Source organism: Melanostigma gelatinosum, assembly GCF_949748355.1.
Source record: "Melanostigma gelatinosum genome assembly, chromosome: 19".
In the NCBI taxonomy this organism is placed as follows: domain Eukaryota; kingdom Metazoa; phylum Chordata; class Actinopteri; order Perciformes; family Zoarcidae; genus Melanostigma; species Melanostigma gelatinosum.
Window position 1 is genome coordinate 19,063,063 of NC_136652.1, and position 14,330 is coordinate 19,077,392.

Genomic DNA, 14,330 nt, shown 5'->3' on the forward strand with positions numbered 1-14,330 from the left:
AGCTCCGACCAGGATCCGACCACCATCTGGCTGTGCTCCATAGACTCTCGTGCGATGGTTTCAGATTTTCAGTGACAGTGTGGGCTCCATGGCAGCTCACAGCGGGGCTTAGAGAAGGCTCCGTTATCAGAAACCACAATACAACTCGCTTCGCCATGTTTTTTGTTTTGCAGAGATCGTCACTGGGATAAAGTTTACCAACGACTGCAAGCGTTTGATTTCTGTGTCAGGGGACAGGTGAGAAACAGTCCTGTGTGGTCCTACTAGTGGCTCACGTGAGACGTTTAGAATATTATAACTACGTTGTATTTCTAAAAAGATAACAAGCATTAGATCTATATTTAAAATTAGAGATCTAATAACAAGCAGACATCCAAATATGAACAGTGTGCTGGAATAAAATTACTGTAGATAACCAGGAGTGGAGCAGCAAATTAAAATCATTTTCTGGCCTCTGCTGCCAGAGGAAATGAGGGGGGGAATGTGTTTGCGGACAGTTTTCTCAACAGTCAAGCTGAAATGAAATGTTGAATTTTTAATGCCTGAATGCTTTTATCTACCAGCTGTATCTTTGTGTGGCGACTGGCTCCAGAGCTGACGATCTGCATGAGAGAGCGGCTCAGCCAGCTCAGACAAGACCCAAACACGCCGCTCTGCAAGACGCCCAGTCTCAGGTGATGACAGCACACCACCTTTGACTCCTAAAGGACGTTTATTTATCACATTTATTCCATAAAGCCCATGAAACAGTGTAAAGACTGCCATAACACTCACACCATGACTCTGACGCCAGGCGAGAGGTGCATAGCGGCCCCACGCTGGGCGATCTGTCGTCGGACAGTGACCGCGAGCACGAGGAGGACGGAGCAGAGAACGACGACACCAACGACCCAGAAGACATCGCGGCCAGCACTTCCTCCGACAGCAGCCACGGAGAGGAGGACACAGGTACCGTCTGATTATGAACTGAATGAGAATACAAGCTCAGCGCTGGCTCCATGGCGTCTGTTCAGGTGTGTTGGAGGGTGTCTGCCATCTGTAGTGACCTTTTATTCTCTCTGTGTGGAGGCCAGCTTCTGATGAAAAACAACAACCCAGACATCAAAGTATTATTTCATTATTATTACAAAGCTTCTGTGTGCTTTCATACAACAGGTGGTTCCGATGAAGGACAGGACTGGGAGCTGACAAAGGTTGGTGGTTATAAAAGACGTTTGTCAGTTTACACAGTTTAATGCTTTTGTATTAGAAATATGAAATGGGAAGAGCGACGTCATCGCTCCATCCAATCATTTTTGTTCTTCCCATAGAAATAAACTGAGCAATAATGATTATAGTAACACAGTGGGAGTAAATGTTCTCCTTCACATTGTCAAAGGGCTGTTCATTATAATGCAGTCTGTGAAATATTTTGTGTTCCAATTCATTTGTTTTATTATTTTATGCAATTTATGGGAAGTACAAAGTACCAAAACACCGAACAACACACAATGTCCCTTTAATTCAGGTCCTGACAAACACGTCATAGTTATTCGTAGCATGTTGTAAAAATAATCAGTACAAGCTTTACGCATGTAGGATGGAAAGCTGATGAACAGTTCGGCTGCTGCTCCAGTCGACTGTCTCTTTTAGTTTTCCGTCGGCTCTTCAGAAGGACTGAAGCCGCTTAAGGATCTCGGGCTTCACTCCTCCACACATGAGATTAAATCCTCTGTGATTTACCGGGGGGGAGAAATACCCTGCTGAGTCTTAACAGTGATAAAAAGCTAGTGTGGGTACTAAAAACCAGATCACACAACCTCATCTCAGATGTGGACACCTGGGTATAGAGACTGATACTTAGTTTAAGTACTTGTCAACTTTCATTTCCAGAACTGCTGTGTTGTCATTTTTATTCCTCAGAGGCGTCATGTTTTTGAATTGTCCCTTCGTCTTCCTCACAAAACATATATATATGTTCATTTTGACAATTTTACACAAATATCTAATGGGATAAAATGACTAAGTGATGACATTTTGGTCTCTAACATGACTGTTTGGCGGAGGCACACAAGCGTATAAGTCGTAATTCGTTGTGTCAACTTGTACATCCTTTCTAGCATGGCGCCGTCAGCCAGGACCCACCTGACTCCTCTAAACGTCCTCGGAGGCGCTGGTCTCGTCGTATGGGCTCTCTGGAGCTGATGGTAAAGTCCATGCTGGACCTGAGGCAGCTGGAGACCTTTGCTCCCAAGAAAAACCACAACTGCTCCCCGCATGACAGAGAGAGACGGAGCACGTCCAACCTCCATGAGGTATGCATCTATGTCTAAGAGAGAGAAAGAGGACCCATGTCTGTGTAATTGCGCCGCTAAGTCACCTCGTTTTCTGCAGGAGAGAGCAAAGAGGCATCGGCCCTGGCCACATGCTGACCGGCTGTCCTCGCACCCATCCAAGGGCATCAGGGGGACGGACGGAGCCGTGCTGTACCCCGAGGAGAGCGAGGGCGGGTAAAAACCCCACTCAGCACCCATGCTTTCACTCCGGCAAACACAATGACACTGAAAGGGAACAAAAGTGCTTTTCTATTCTTGGTTTCTCTCCGCCCGCGTTGCTCATTGTTTCCACCCCTCTTCGCGTTCATACGCCAGTGATTACACGGTGAAGGAGCGGCGCTGCAGGATGCAGAGGCGAGGGATCCGCAGTGAGAGCGAGGAAAGCCGCAGCCCGGACAGCGCTTGCTCACTGGGCTACGACAGCAGCGACTCCAGCCCGGATCGTGTGCTGGACGGTGAGATCTTACTCTGTGCACAACAATGGAAAAAAAACACAAGAAATACTGTCAAAGCAATACACAAGTGTGATTGAGATTCATTTCATTACATTATTAAAAATACAAGGGCACAAAAAGTAAACATCAGTATTTAAAGCCACTTCTGTAGATGTACAAATACAGCATTTCTGACTTTACCACCCGCCACATGAAGACATTCAGACGAACAAAAGCTAATGCCCCAAAATTCAATTATGTTCAAATTACTTTATTAATTTTAGATGCTGAAATCATATCAAATCGCTACACATCACTGCTTTCAGTGAAGGTTTTTCTTGCTTCTTTCTCTGTCCTTGATACTACAGTAAGCTTGAAGGAAGCAGACTAATGTTGAAGGCATTTTTAAATAGATACCAAAGTTACACGTGTATGCTACATATCAGTATCTTCATCTGTCTGCCGTTCGGTTTCAAGTCTTATTTTTCTCAAAGTGTGTCAAGTGCTGGATTTTAAAATGAAAAGCTAAAATTCACACGAAAGCCACGATATCTCTTCAACACACGGTAAAGCTGATTCCCGCCGAGAGGGATTTAAGCACACAGAGGCTCGGATTTTCCTTCAGTTTCAGACCTGATAGAAATATGTCAAATAATACTCCTGCATAAGCCTCAGTGTCCTGGCTGGTCATTTGTTGAGGATTATCTGGTGCCTGCTCGCCGTGTTGCAGTGACTCTAAGAAGGTCAAGGAGGGTTGTTTTCCCTTCATACATTTATTTCTTTTCTTCCTTTTTCGCTTTCAGATTGTGCAGATGTGGAGTCCCTGAGCCAGGACAGCTCTGACGAGGAGCAGGAAGAGAGGGAGGAAGAGGAGCACGAGGCAGACGTGACGAGTATGGACCAGGCTTTGAGGACAGTGACTGACACTGCTGACGTTGGTCAAGAAGATTTCCTCAAGCGGAACTTTGAGACACTGGAAGAGAGCTGCAGCCTGGGTAAGAGGAGAGGCCAAACACTCACATGTTACTTTGAAGGGATACTTCGAGGTTGGTGAGGCTTAGCTTAGCATAAAGACGGTGAGCAGGAGGAAACAGCACCTGGATTTACCTTCCTGGAGTCTCAGCCTGGTGAACGCTCAGTGGCTCCCGGTGCAGAAATAGTGCGTGCTTTAATGCAGAAAATGAGCCGAACAAAGTTGTCGCTCGTCTGCCGATAGCGGTGTACATTCCCACACTGTGGCAAGAGTGTGCGATGTTCCATTGTATTCTGTCTCTCTGTGCACCATGACGTTACTACGTCACTGCTCGTTACTGCAAAACCTCACATCAGTGAGTCCGCAAATTTATTTCATACGCAAGTTTTCCGCTTTAACCATCCTGCTCCGTAACAACCCACCGTAACAAGACCTGTTTTTACACTTAGATTTACAGATGAAACAAACAATGCATGATTAGTGAACTAATGAGGTACTAGTAGGTGGATGCTAACTGTCTCCTGGCTATAGCTTCATATTTAACAGATATAAGACTGTTATCTATCTTTTAATCTTTAATCGGGCAAGAAAATGAATACACTTAATTCCCAAAATAATGGACTGCTCCCCTGAATAATGGACTGCTCCCCTGAATAATGGACTGCTCCCCTGAATGACTATTGTTTGCAAGTAGACATGCAAACAATATTGATTCGTCTTTCTGTGTCACTGTTTGTTTTTTCTCTTCTCTCTGCCACTGTCTCTGTTTTCCTCTCTGTTATTTTCTCACGCTTGATGTCTGTCCACAGCCGAGCAGAGCAGAGTCCCTCGGCTCAGTGTGTCTTCGCGCTTCCTGGCCAGAGGACATGATAACAGGTACCGTTGACCAGTGTGGACTCACAGCTGTAATTACAAACCCTTGTGGAATCACGCGCACTGCTCTGCTGAACCATCTGTGTGGCCTCCTGATCGAGCCGAGCTGGCAGTTTACGATGACTTTGTTATCCATGTTTGAGTAATTCTGTGTGTGTAGGAAGATTTTTTTTTTTGTCTTTGGAAGTTTTTGTACTTGTTTATTTGCATTATCAATAATTGTGCAGCAACACATATCACTACCTTTAAAGAAACTATGATTTAACATTTGAGAAATATGCTTATTGGCTTTCTTGCAAAGATGACAAGGTGGGTACCCTCCTCATGTCACATGATGCTACAACGAGCAGCCGCTTAGCTTAGCACAAAGACTGGAAACAGCTCCAAACCTCACCAATTACCATGTTCTATACAGGTTCTAAATTTGTACTGAAACTGAAATGAAGGCCTGAAACAGTTTTTCTGGGGGGTATGTGCCGGAGTATTTCTTGACCAGTAACTTCACGCAGTCTCTGATGGTTGCCTGGCAACTGCTCTTGGCCAAAAAATAACCCAGCACATAAACCCCACCAGGAAATCGTTTCGCAAAAAAAAAAGATACCACGTGTTAATTAGTGGGCTTTAGAGGTAATGCTCGGAGGATTCTGACAGAGACAGGCTGGCTGTAGCTCCACATTCACAAAAAAAGTGAATTGTAAAAACACGTTGTGGTTTAATGGGGATACGGAGCTGGACAATTTCTTGGTGGAGCACAGGAGGTAGAAGGCTCGCGGTTTACCGTCTTTGTGCTAAGCTAAGCTAACCGGCTGCTGGGGGTCGCTTCATATTTAGTGTACAGAGTGCCGTCAATCTCCTCCTCTCTCTCTGCAAGAAAGCAAACTATTCCATGAACTTATCGTGTCACATGTAACATTGTGTGTTTTGACTCACCCTGTGATGCCTTCTCTCTGTGTAGGGGCATTCCTCTTTTTGCCAAAGTGCATGGAAAGGAACAAGGCGGCCACTCGGCTAAGCCCCCCGTGTCAAAAGTGCGGCCCTTGATGGAAGATAACCAGAGCAGAAACACGGAGGACAAGACCCTGGTGGCCCCTGGCAGGATCGAGAGGCCAAAGTAAGACCAATACACCGACTAGGAGCTGAATGGGGTTCAGTTTAAGACAAGTGCTGCTTTGGCAGACTTGGATGAATGAATCATGAATGCAAAATATCAAAAAGGTTCTCTGTTGGCGTAAATATATGATTCCAAAATGAATAGAATGCAAAATAATACATACTTGACAAAGATGAGGTTCATGAGGTCACACTAGGTTATTTTGTTTACACTGTTTACAACCAGCACATTTACAGTGTCATGATAATGTCACCGACATGTAGCACAGACACGAAGGAAAACAAAACACAAATCATAACAACGGATATTTACTTTGTCTTGTTTTTGCCGTTTTTATGACTTGAACGATCGTGTCCGAAGTGATGTTGAAGCTGTTGTGTTGCCTCTCAGCAGGCTAGACGCTGCAGACAGAGACTGTGGTTCCCTGAGGAAGAAAAAGACGACACGGACCAACCTGTGGAGGATGTCCAAAGCACCGGCGCTGCTGGACAGAGCGACGTGTTTGCAGAAATCACACTCTGCCCAGAACCTGGCCTCGGAATGTACGTTTCATCGTCATTTTGTCAGTTTAATACTATTTATGCGCCATTTCTGTAATATTCAGGTCCGGTTATTCGATGAGCTGTAGACATTGTGAGCTTCTGCCACAAGAGTGTGTTTAAACATAATCTGCATGGGGATCTTCTGTGAAATATTCAAAATGAGTTGCTCAGACTTTAAATAATTACCTGGAATTGGCAATAATACATTTATATGATGTAAAACTAGAAGTCATTCCTAACAATTGGGGCTCAACATGATTACATTTTCTCAAACAAATCTCCACTTCTACATTTTTCCTCCAGCTCTTCACTCCCCTGTGCCCTCTAGTGACCGAAGGGAGTTGCGCAAGAGACCTCAGCATCTTTCCCTGGATCACGGCTCTCCCAATCCCGCCTTCACCTTTTCTTCACCCTCCACCGGATCCACCGGATCCCCCGAGTCCCCCGATTCCCCGCTGCCCTGGGAGAGCCCCAAACTCCGGCCCCACTCCTACATGAACCCCACTGCCAGCTCCATGGCCAAAAGCAGCCGCTCCACCTCGCTCGGAGACGTTGTCCAGCTGGCCACTCCGCCTTGCTCCCCCCTCTTCCCCGGGGGCAGGAGGTCATGTGGGGAGCTGGAGGTTGAACCTCCCCATCGCACCTTGTCTCCCGTCCCCACTTTTCCCTCCGCCGTCTCATCAGCGTCATCCCTCTTATCGTGTCCTGTACCAAACAGTCCCTCCCCAACTCCTCCCCATCCTACAGCTGCAGTTGCACCCTCTCCATTCCCCCAGAACATCCCGCCCTCCCGCATCCCGCTTCCCAAGCAGCCTCTCAGCCCTCGCCGCAGCCTCTGCACGGATGTGATGCCGAGCTTAAGTTGTCCCAGCAGACCCCCGGCGGGGTCTTCTCCTCCCACCATGGACGTCAAGCCTACTCCAGGAAGCAGAGGTGAGACAGCCGTCCACGCGCTGTAGACGTCACACATGAGCGCATTAGGAAAGAACTAAAATGCAGTGTGTGACTTTGTGTTCATCTTGTTGTCTTCAGCACTCGGCAGGCGTCGGCCTTTGGATCCTTCTTTGCCGAGTTCACTACCAGTGAGGCAGAAGAGAGACTCGGTTTCAGAGAGGTACTATTTATATTTGAAACCACTTCTTAACATTTAGCTGCATCTTGTTTGAGACGTTTCTTTATAACTTACACACATATCTTCCCAGTGCCAAGGAGCCATTACAGGCGTCTGGAGCCAAAGAGTGCCCTCTGGTGCCCGAACAGACCCGCACCTCCAGCGCTGATCCCCAGCCAGGTCTGCCTCCCCAGAACTCTCTCATCCACCGTCCGTCCTCTCCATCACTGCACCTCTTCACACTGCTCGCCCTCCGCCTCGCGGCCCGTCTGTCAACCTGCATGTCTTTTGAGAGAATACTTCTCTCAAAATCGAACCCGCTCATTACTATAAAAATAGACCCGTTTCTTTTGCACAACTTTTTCTACCTCATCATCGAACCGAAAGATTGCAGTGGAATTTGCTCACATTAATTCTCCCTTTTGATGATAAATAATAGTTGCCTCACATTATGCTGTGACGTATGGAGCCTCTGCAGCTTGTTTTCCTCACATTGCTCACTTTGCTCAGGAAATAAAAGTGTCTAATAGAGTTCGAATGCTGAGATGCAGCTGAACATAACTTCTTCATCCTGTTCTTCACGCTTCCGCGCCTGCTGTTCTGTGGACGTTAACTGCCTCACAAAGGCAACAGATTTCATTTAATTTCTATTTGAGAACACAGAAACCATAAATGCCATTAAGTGATATCCCGTCCACAGTTGTACCTACAACTGTGTTTTGCCGGAGGATGTAAACTGTGAAATCATTTTTTTCCTCCGTTCCGCAGCTCCTGCAGCTCCTGCTCTCCGGCTTTGTGCAGCAGCCCTTTTCTTTCTATAGTTTCTCTTCTGCAACCAAGTTTTTTCTCTTGTTGTTTCATGTTCTTCAACCTTTGGCTCAACATTTACTCTGCGCCTACTTCGCTCGATAACTGTGTGTTTGTGTGCAGACGCTGTACAGTGTGTGCGCCTTTGTGAACACTCTGATTTGCCACATGCAGCGCTGTACTTGAAAGAACTTGTCCCTGTCTCTCTCTCTCTCTCTGCAGATCTCTCCATCACCTTGGAAACTTGTAGGCAGGCTGTTACGGAGCTTCACAAGAGTCTGAGGAAAACCGCCGCGCTCTACTCTACGGTCAGTGAGTGTGTGCGATGTGTGAGTGGGAGAATTAACAGATAGGAATTATGTGAGATTCTCTCAGGTTCCATATATATAATAGACTTTACCGTTGTTATTGTTGTCATTTTACATCTTAATTTAATGCACCATTTGTCTCTCTGGCTGAAAGTCCATTAATGGAGGCGATCGACCTAAAGCTGCAAATACTTTGATAATCCGTTGTGTGTTTGAGTTGTTGTTTTAAGCAAAAAGGAGAAACGTTTGCTTGTTCCAGCTTCTCAAATGTGGGAATGTACTGCTGTTATTTGTCTGGGGAAAGATAACCATCCCATGTTACAAAAGTCCAAGGTGACATCTTCAAATGTCAAAAAACTAACAGAAAGTCTGGACCCAGAAAATTACTTTTTCTTTGCTTGAAAAATCAACCGATTATCAAAATAATTTTAAATTAATTTCTGTCATCCAACAAAATCAATACAACCCGTCATTCCCAAAGACTGGGTCGGGAGATTTTATTATTTATCTGTTTGTTTTAACCCTGCCTAAATGCATTTATTTGGTCAAATTTATCATGTGTATACGTTTTCATAACACATGAACAAAACAGAGTTGTGATTTATCAAAACGATATCTCCTCTAAATGTTTGGTTTACCTATTCAAGATAATATAAGGTGATGCGGAAATGGCAGTAAAAATGGTCAGGAACATTTATTTATTTTGAATTTGTATTCTCTTATTTCACACATGGAGTTTAATCTATAATATGATGAACAGATCAAAGAGAGAATGACATTTGACAGCTTCCTTATCTCTTTCCCCACATATACTTCATAAAACCAGGTCCTACAAAGCGACCAACAGCTTGGTGAAGATCAGCGAGACATGAGGAGCGTCCTGTCCGAGGCGCTGTTCACGGTGAAGGCTGAGCTGGACTCTCTGCCTCGCCCCACCTCACAGTGTGAGTGGCCCCGAGTGGACCAAGGGGTCAGCGGTGCAGGAGACAAGGCCCTGGCTCTGCTGGAGCAGTACGCTGAGCTCCTGCTGAAGTCTGTGGAGAGGAGACTCGATAACAAGACGTGAGGACGTGGACTGGTTTCCTTTGCCCACGTGTATGTGCACACATACGCGAGTGGGAGCCTGACGCACACACACACAGCAGCACTGTGAATGGCACACTTTGTTATTTGCACAGAGATCTTTTGGAACTTTATTCATGGTATGAATGCAGATGAGATGTGAAAGAAATGAATGAGTATTATGTACTGAAAAAACAAACAGAGGTTGCCTTATTTCCCATGTTGCCATAGCTCTTCTTTGTCTGTTTTCTACCTTTTAAAAATCAACTTTCATGAATGTGTACGATCATAATTGTTATGAGGGGAGACACCAGAGGGACAAATGATGGACTTACACCAAGAGGAATGCAAAATATGTATCAGATCCTTGCCAGTAGTAAGGCTCTAAGAATGAAGATGTTAAATACGTCCTTTGGGTGTTGTTACAGCAAGTCACATGAAGCTATTCAAATCTAAAAGGTTTATGCTCTTGGGTGATATGAATATTCTCAGCAATTTGTTTGCAAACATTTATGTTCTTCAGGCCAACTACATATAAACATATATATATACACATATATACATATAAAATGTCCATCCTCTGGGGAACAGGAACAAGTACATTCCATGATTGTTTTGCTGCAATTTTTAATACAATGTAATACTTTGTGATACAATCTGATTGTGACACTCGGGCTGACTCGTCCACTGAGAACAATAACCACTCCTTTTCAGTCTGGCCAGCTATTGAGACGTTTTGCTGCAGACCAAAGTGACGTCGGCATCCTTCGGCCTCACTGCTCATGGGTTACATCTGGTTCTGGAATCGAGAGATGGATACGTTTAAGTGTGTTTCAGTGGGAGGTTAGAGGAGGTGGAGTTAAGGTGTAGGATAGAAATGGTTATATTGAGGTATGAGTGTCAGATGACGGACTTGGGAAGAGGCTTTTGTTAAGGCTGTGTGATTCATATTTTTGTGCCAATGGTGTCTCCCTAATTGTACGGTAGCTGTAACTCTTTCCTTTATGTGTAGCACAACTAGTCTTTTTTCAATGTTACTTCTGTACGTTGGTGCAAGTTTTCCTCGTGTTGATTTTAATGTTAATATTTCTCTGGAAGAGATTTTTCTTCAAACTGTTGCACTGTTCTTTTTACGCTCTCTTCAAAAAAAATAAACAATGAAGACATTGGACCAGATATGTGATTACTTTATTTATTTAAGAATAACTGCAGTTAACAGAACCTCAGAGGACTAACAGACCTCATTGTTTTGTATTTTGTGTGGCAAAATTAGCACGTTTAATTCTCAGTCAGTAGCAATTTAATAATATGGAAGATATTGTTCACAGTAGCGGTAGCATCCACACGGAGAAGAAGGAAGCTTTGTGCTTATTAAATGTTTAGCTATGTGGTAGCGTAATCAGCATATCGATGAATGAGCTCAGCTCATGTCATAAGTATTATTACATCACATATTGACACATTGGTTCGATCTAGTAGCATCATGATGAAGTGGAAAGTGTAGTTCCTGCAGCCTACAGATGTATATGTGTGTGATTGTGTCCGTCTTCATGTGTCTTTGCATGCATTTCTGCTCATATGCATTCACAACACTCATACACGTCTGTGTCTCTGCACTGTGTGATTAACATCGGCTTCCTATGGAAGCGTCTCCACATTGACGCAGGTGAGGACGACGTCATGCAGGATGTTGATTCTGTCGACCTGGTTGAGCTCTCTGACTCGGTGTCGGAACTCAAACAGCGGGAAGTTGTTCACTGCCACCCTGAACGTGTCCTGAGTGCACAGGATCTTCATCTGGAACAGAGCACAACGCAAGTGATGTCCTACCTCCATCGAGACTGTGAAGTGGCTTTACATGCAGCGCACATTTAGAAAAGAAAAAACAACAATATTTAATCATGATTTCATAGTAGGTAGGCCAAATCTTCTAACTGGAGCCCAGAAAAAGAATAAAGATGTATCGTACAATAAGGATGATCTAATGTCAGTACAAAATTAAACTCGGACAGAATTAGCTCTTCAGATTAGCCGCCTCTTGGCGATGCCTGTGGAGTATATAACTGATGTTATTGATGTTACTGAGCAACACGACACCCCCACTGACCTCCAGGAGTCCTCCTGCAGTGCAGCAGTTCCCTTACCTAGGACCCGCCTGCACAAACGACTTTCCAACCCTTTCCATCTTTTCCAAACGTTCGCCTTAACCATGAGAAAGTGACCTAGAGTCAGTCACCGTGTGTGGCATTTTGAAACATAAACGTCTTACCACAAGAAACAAATAAGACCGTAGTTCAACAATTAGCAGCTTCTGAGTATGTTATTTATATGTTTTGTTAAAAAAGAAAGCAATAGTGGATTAATAGCAGAGACTGACACTTAGAGAACATATGACTCCAAATGAACAATGATTTATTGACGTGAATACGCCACACACCCGGTCTGATTCCTCTTTCTTACACTCACCTCAAATGGGCTCCCAAGAGCGAAGGGGAAGGGCCCCTTCAGGTCCCTCTCCTCTGGGCCCCAGCGCTCGCCCACTTTGTGGTTACGGACCAGCACCTGCTTGCCCCCCTCACTGAAGCGGGGGTTGATGTGAAAGGCAATGTCGCTGCCTCTCAGAAAGTTCACTGTGAACCTGGGGACGATCGAAGCGCGTCAGACGGCCATTGACACATCGTGTACTGTCCTTCAGCAGCTGGGTAGAATCACTGCTAAATTATAAACAATGTGAACTCAAAAGAACATGAAAAGAAAAAAAGAACGGTTCTTAGGTAAGCCTACATTTTAGCGTTGGGTTTGACATGGCCCAGGATGGTCATCATCATCTTGTCGTAGACCCCTCGGGCCAGGTTCAAGTTGTACGGCACACTCTAAACAGCAAGAGTGAGAGAAAAACATTAAAGCAACCTGAGAGATAAAGCGGCCGATCATCAAACGTGAACAACAAAGAAGACCGTAAGAAGCATGCAAGTCAGATTTGACTCACAAGAGGTCCAGATGTGGGTGGAAGCCAGTGTGGAGGCATGATAGCTGGGTTCTGTCCAGGCCAACCTGACTGTCCCGGGTTATAAGGCCAGCTAGGGTGGGCAGGCCACACATTTGGGCGGATGCCGGTAGAAGGAGCAGGTGCCGGGACTGGGACTGGAGTCGGAGTTGGAGCTGGAACTTGAGCAGGGACTTGTACTTGAATTGGAGCTGGTGGCTGGGGAGGCTGGTACTGGGAAGGCTGGTACTGGGTTGGGTGGTACTGAGGAGGCTGGTATTGGGGAGGCTGGTACTGGGTTGGCTGGTACTGAGGAGGCTGGTACTGGGGAGACTGGTACTGGGGAGGCTGGCACTGGGTGCCTGGCCAGCAGGGCTGCACCGGAGCCGGAGCTGCAACCTGAGCTGGAGCCTGGACTACGGTTGTGGCAGGTGCGGGGGCTGGCGTTAGATTTTGAGCCGGAAATGAAATTGGAGCACTGACAGAGACCGGGGCTGGTTGTGTCCCAGTCCAGCAGGGCGTGTTTGGCTGGCCGGTCCAGCACGGTGCAGGCTGGGCGGGCTGTCCCGGCCATGCTGCTCCAGACTGCGGCAGGCTCGGCCAAAGGCTGTTGGCCTGTGGGGCAGAACCAGAGGAGGGGCAGCTGCCACACAGAGTGTCAGCGTGCTGGGAGGGAGGCGAAGAGGAGGAGGGGGAGGAGGACGGAGAGAGAGGAGGGTCAGGGGCCAGAACAGAGATACGAGGAAGAGAGAGAGTGGACAGGATGGAGGACACCAACTTGCAGTTGCAAACATTGCCGTTTGACATAAGCAAAAAATTCAACCGTTCATATTTAGGTGGAAAATGTGGAGACATGAACTGCAGTGATTTGTTTCATTCTTACCGGTGCAGAGATCTGAGAATTTGACGAGGTACTTACATCCATGCTGCCTGCCAGAACAAGATCAAGGGCACTTTTATTTATTTTACAGCTTTCTTTTTTTTTTTATATCAGAGGACTAACAGACACAGAAAACAGAAAACAGAACAAAACCAAAATAGATCTTTGGGAAAATTGAAATAACATGCTGTGGAAACAAACCCCTATACCAAACTAAAGCTAAAATAAATCTCTTTATAAGACGCAGAGCAGTCAGACTGAGCTTTAATGCTTTAATTATAAAGCCCGATGAGAGGAAATAGTTCTTTCCGTGACCACCAGAGGACTCTACAGCATTTCAAGATGTGAAAGTATCAGCACTGGTGCAGAGCACTGGATGATAGTCCGTCTCCATATAGATATACATTGTCAACTGAAGCTGACTGGATGCCATGGGATGCACTAATTGAATGATGATCGTAGAAAACATCCTGAGTCATGCAGACACATAATGGCATATTGATTCGGGGTTTTATCAATGACTTATGTGCACTTAGAGAGGAATGTGCAGTAACAATGAGCAATCATTTATCGCTGTTCTTGTGACTGCAAATTCAATTACTGTTACGAAATGATCCATCTACCTTCATTCTGCTTTTTAATGTTTGTTACCTAGAAACACGACTCAGTGCAGAAATAAACAGTTTGTTAATGATATGAAAGTGTAATAAATCACATAAGAGCCTTGTCAACACACCCAATCAACTGACAGCAATCAAACAGACAATCTATACATATACAATTCTCTTATTTAGACACATCCTGACTCATTTAATGCACCATTGCACAACTTTTACTCTACAGGACACTAGCCCACAATGCATTCTTTTCCTTAAGCATGAATGATTCTTCCAGACTTGGATGCAAACTACCCTTCTGCTTTTTAATT

At 45.3% G+C, this 14,330-nt stretch overlaps 2 protein-coding genes across 2 annotated transcripts in view; one reads left to right on the forward strand and one right to left on the reverse strand.

The window, feature by feature from the left end:
* LOC306792903 (mitogen-activated protein kinase-binding protein 1-like) overlaps window positions 1-9,540 on the forward strand; it is a gene marked incomplete at both ends in the record, with an annotated part of 38,830 nt that extends 29,290 nt beyond the window's left edge. The window contains 16 exons of the mRNA XM_079290272.1: window positions 174-237; window positions 564-674; window positions 794-948; window positions 1,156-1,193; window positions 2,100-2,306; window positions 2,374-2,489; window positions 2,631-2,770; window positions 3,553-3,744; window positions 4,532-4,598; window positions 5,551-5,706; window positions 6,100-6,248; window positions 6,552-7,181; window positions 7,281-7,362; window positions 7,451-7,539; window positions 8,389-8,474; window positions 9,301-9,540. Of these exons, the coding sequence (XP_079146398.1) occupies window positions 174-237; window positions 564-674; window positions 794-948; window positions 1,156-1,193; window positions 2,100-2,306; window positions 2,374-2,489; window positions 2,631-2,770; window positions 3,553-3,744; window positions 4,532-4,598; window positions 5,551-5,706; window positions 6,100-6,248; window positions 6,552-7,181; window positions 7,281-7,362; window positions 7,451-7,539; window positions 8,389-8,474; window positions 9,301-9,540 (2,522 nt within the window). The remainder of the gene's footprint in view (window positions 1-173; window positions 238-563; window positions 675-793; window positions 949-1,155; window positions 1,194-2,099; window positions 2,307-2,373; window positions 2,490-2,630; window positions 2,771-3,552; window positions 3,745-4,531; window positions 4,599-5,550; window positions 5,707-6,099; window positions 6,249-6,551; window positions 7,182-7,280; window positions 7,363-7,450; window positions 7,540-8,388; window positions 8,475-9,300) is intronic.
* A 670-nt stretch (window positions 9,541-10,210) lies between these two features.
* Window positions 10,211-13,329, reverse strand: LOC306792904 (uncharacterized protein; the record flags this gene model as incomplete). The annotated part of the gene is made up of 5 exons (XM_079290273.1): window positions 10,211-10,335; window positions 11,241-11,333; window positions 12,003-12,174; window positions 12,321-12,409; window positions 12,526-13,329. 5 exons carry the CDS (start codon window positions 13,327-13,329, stop codon window positions 10,324-10,326), a joined length of 1,170 nt encoding a protein of 389 aa, XP_079146399.1. The 3' UTR covers window positions 10,211-10,323.
* Window positions 13,330-14,330: the final 1,001 nt, after the last annotated feature.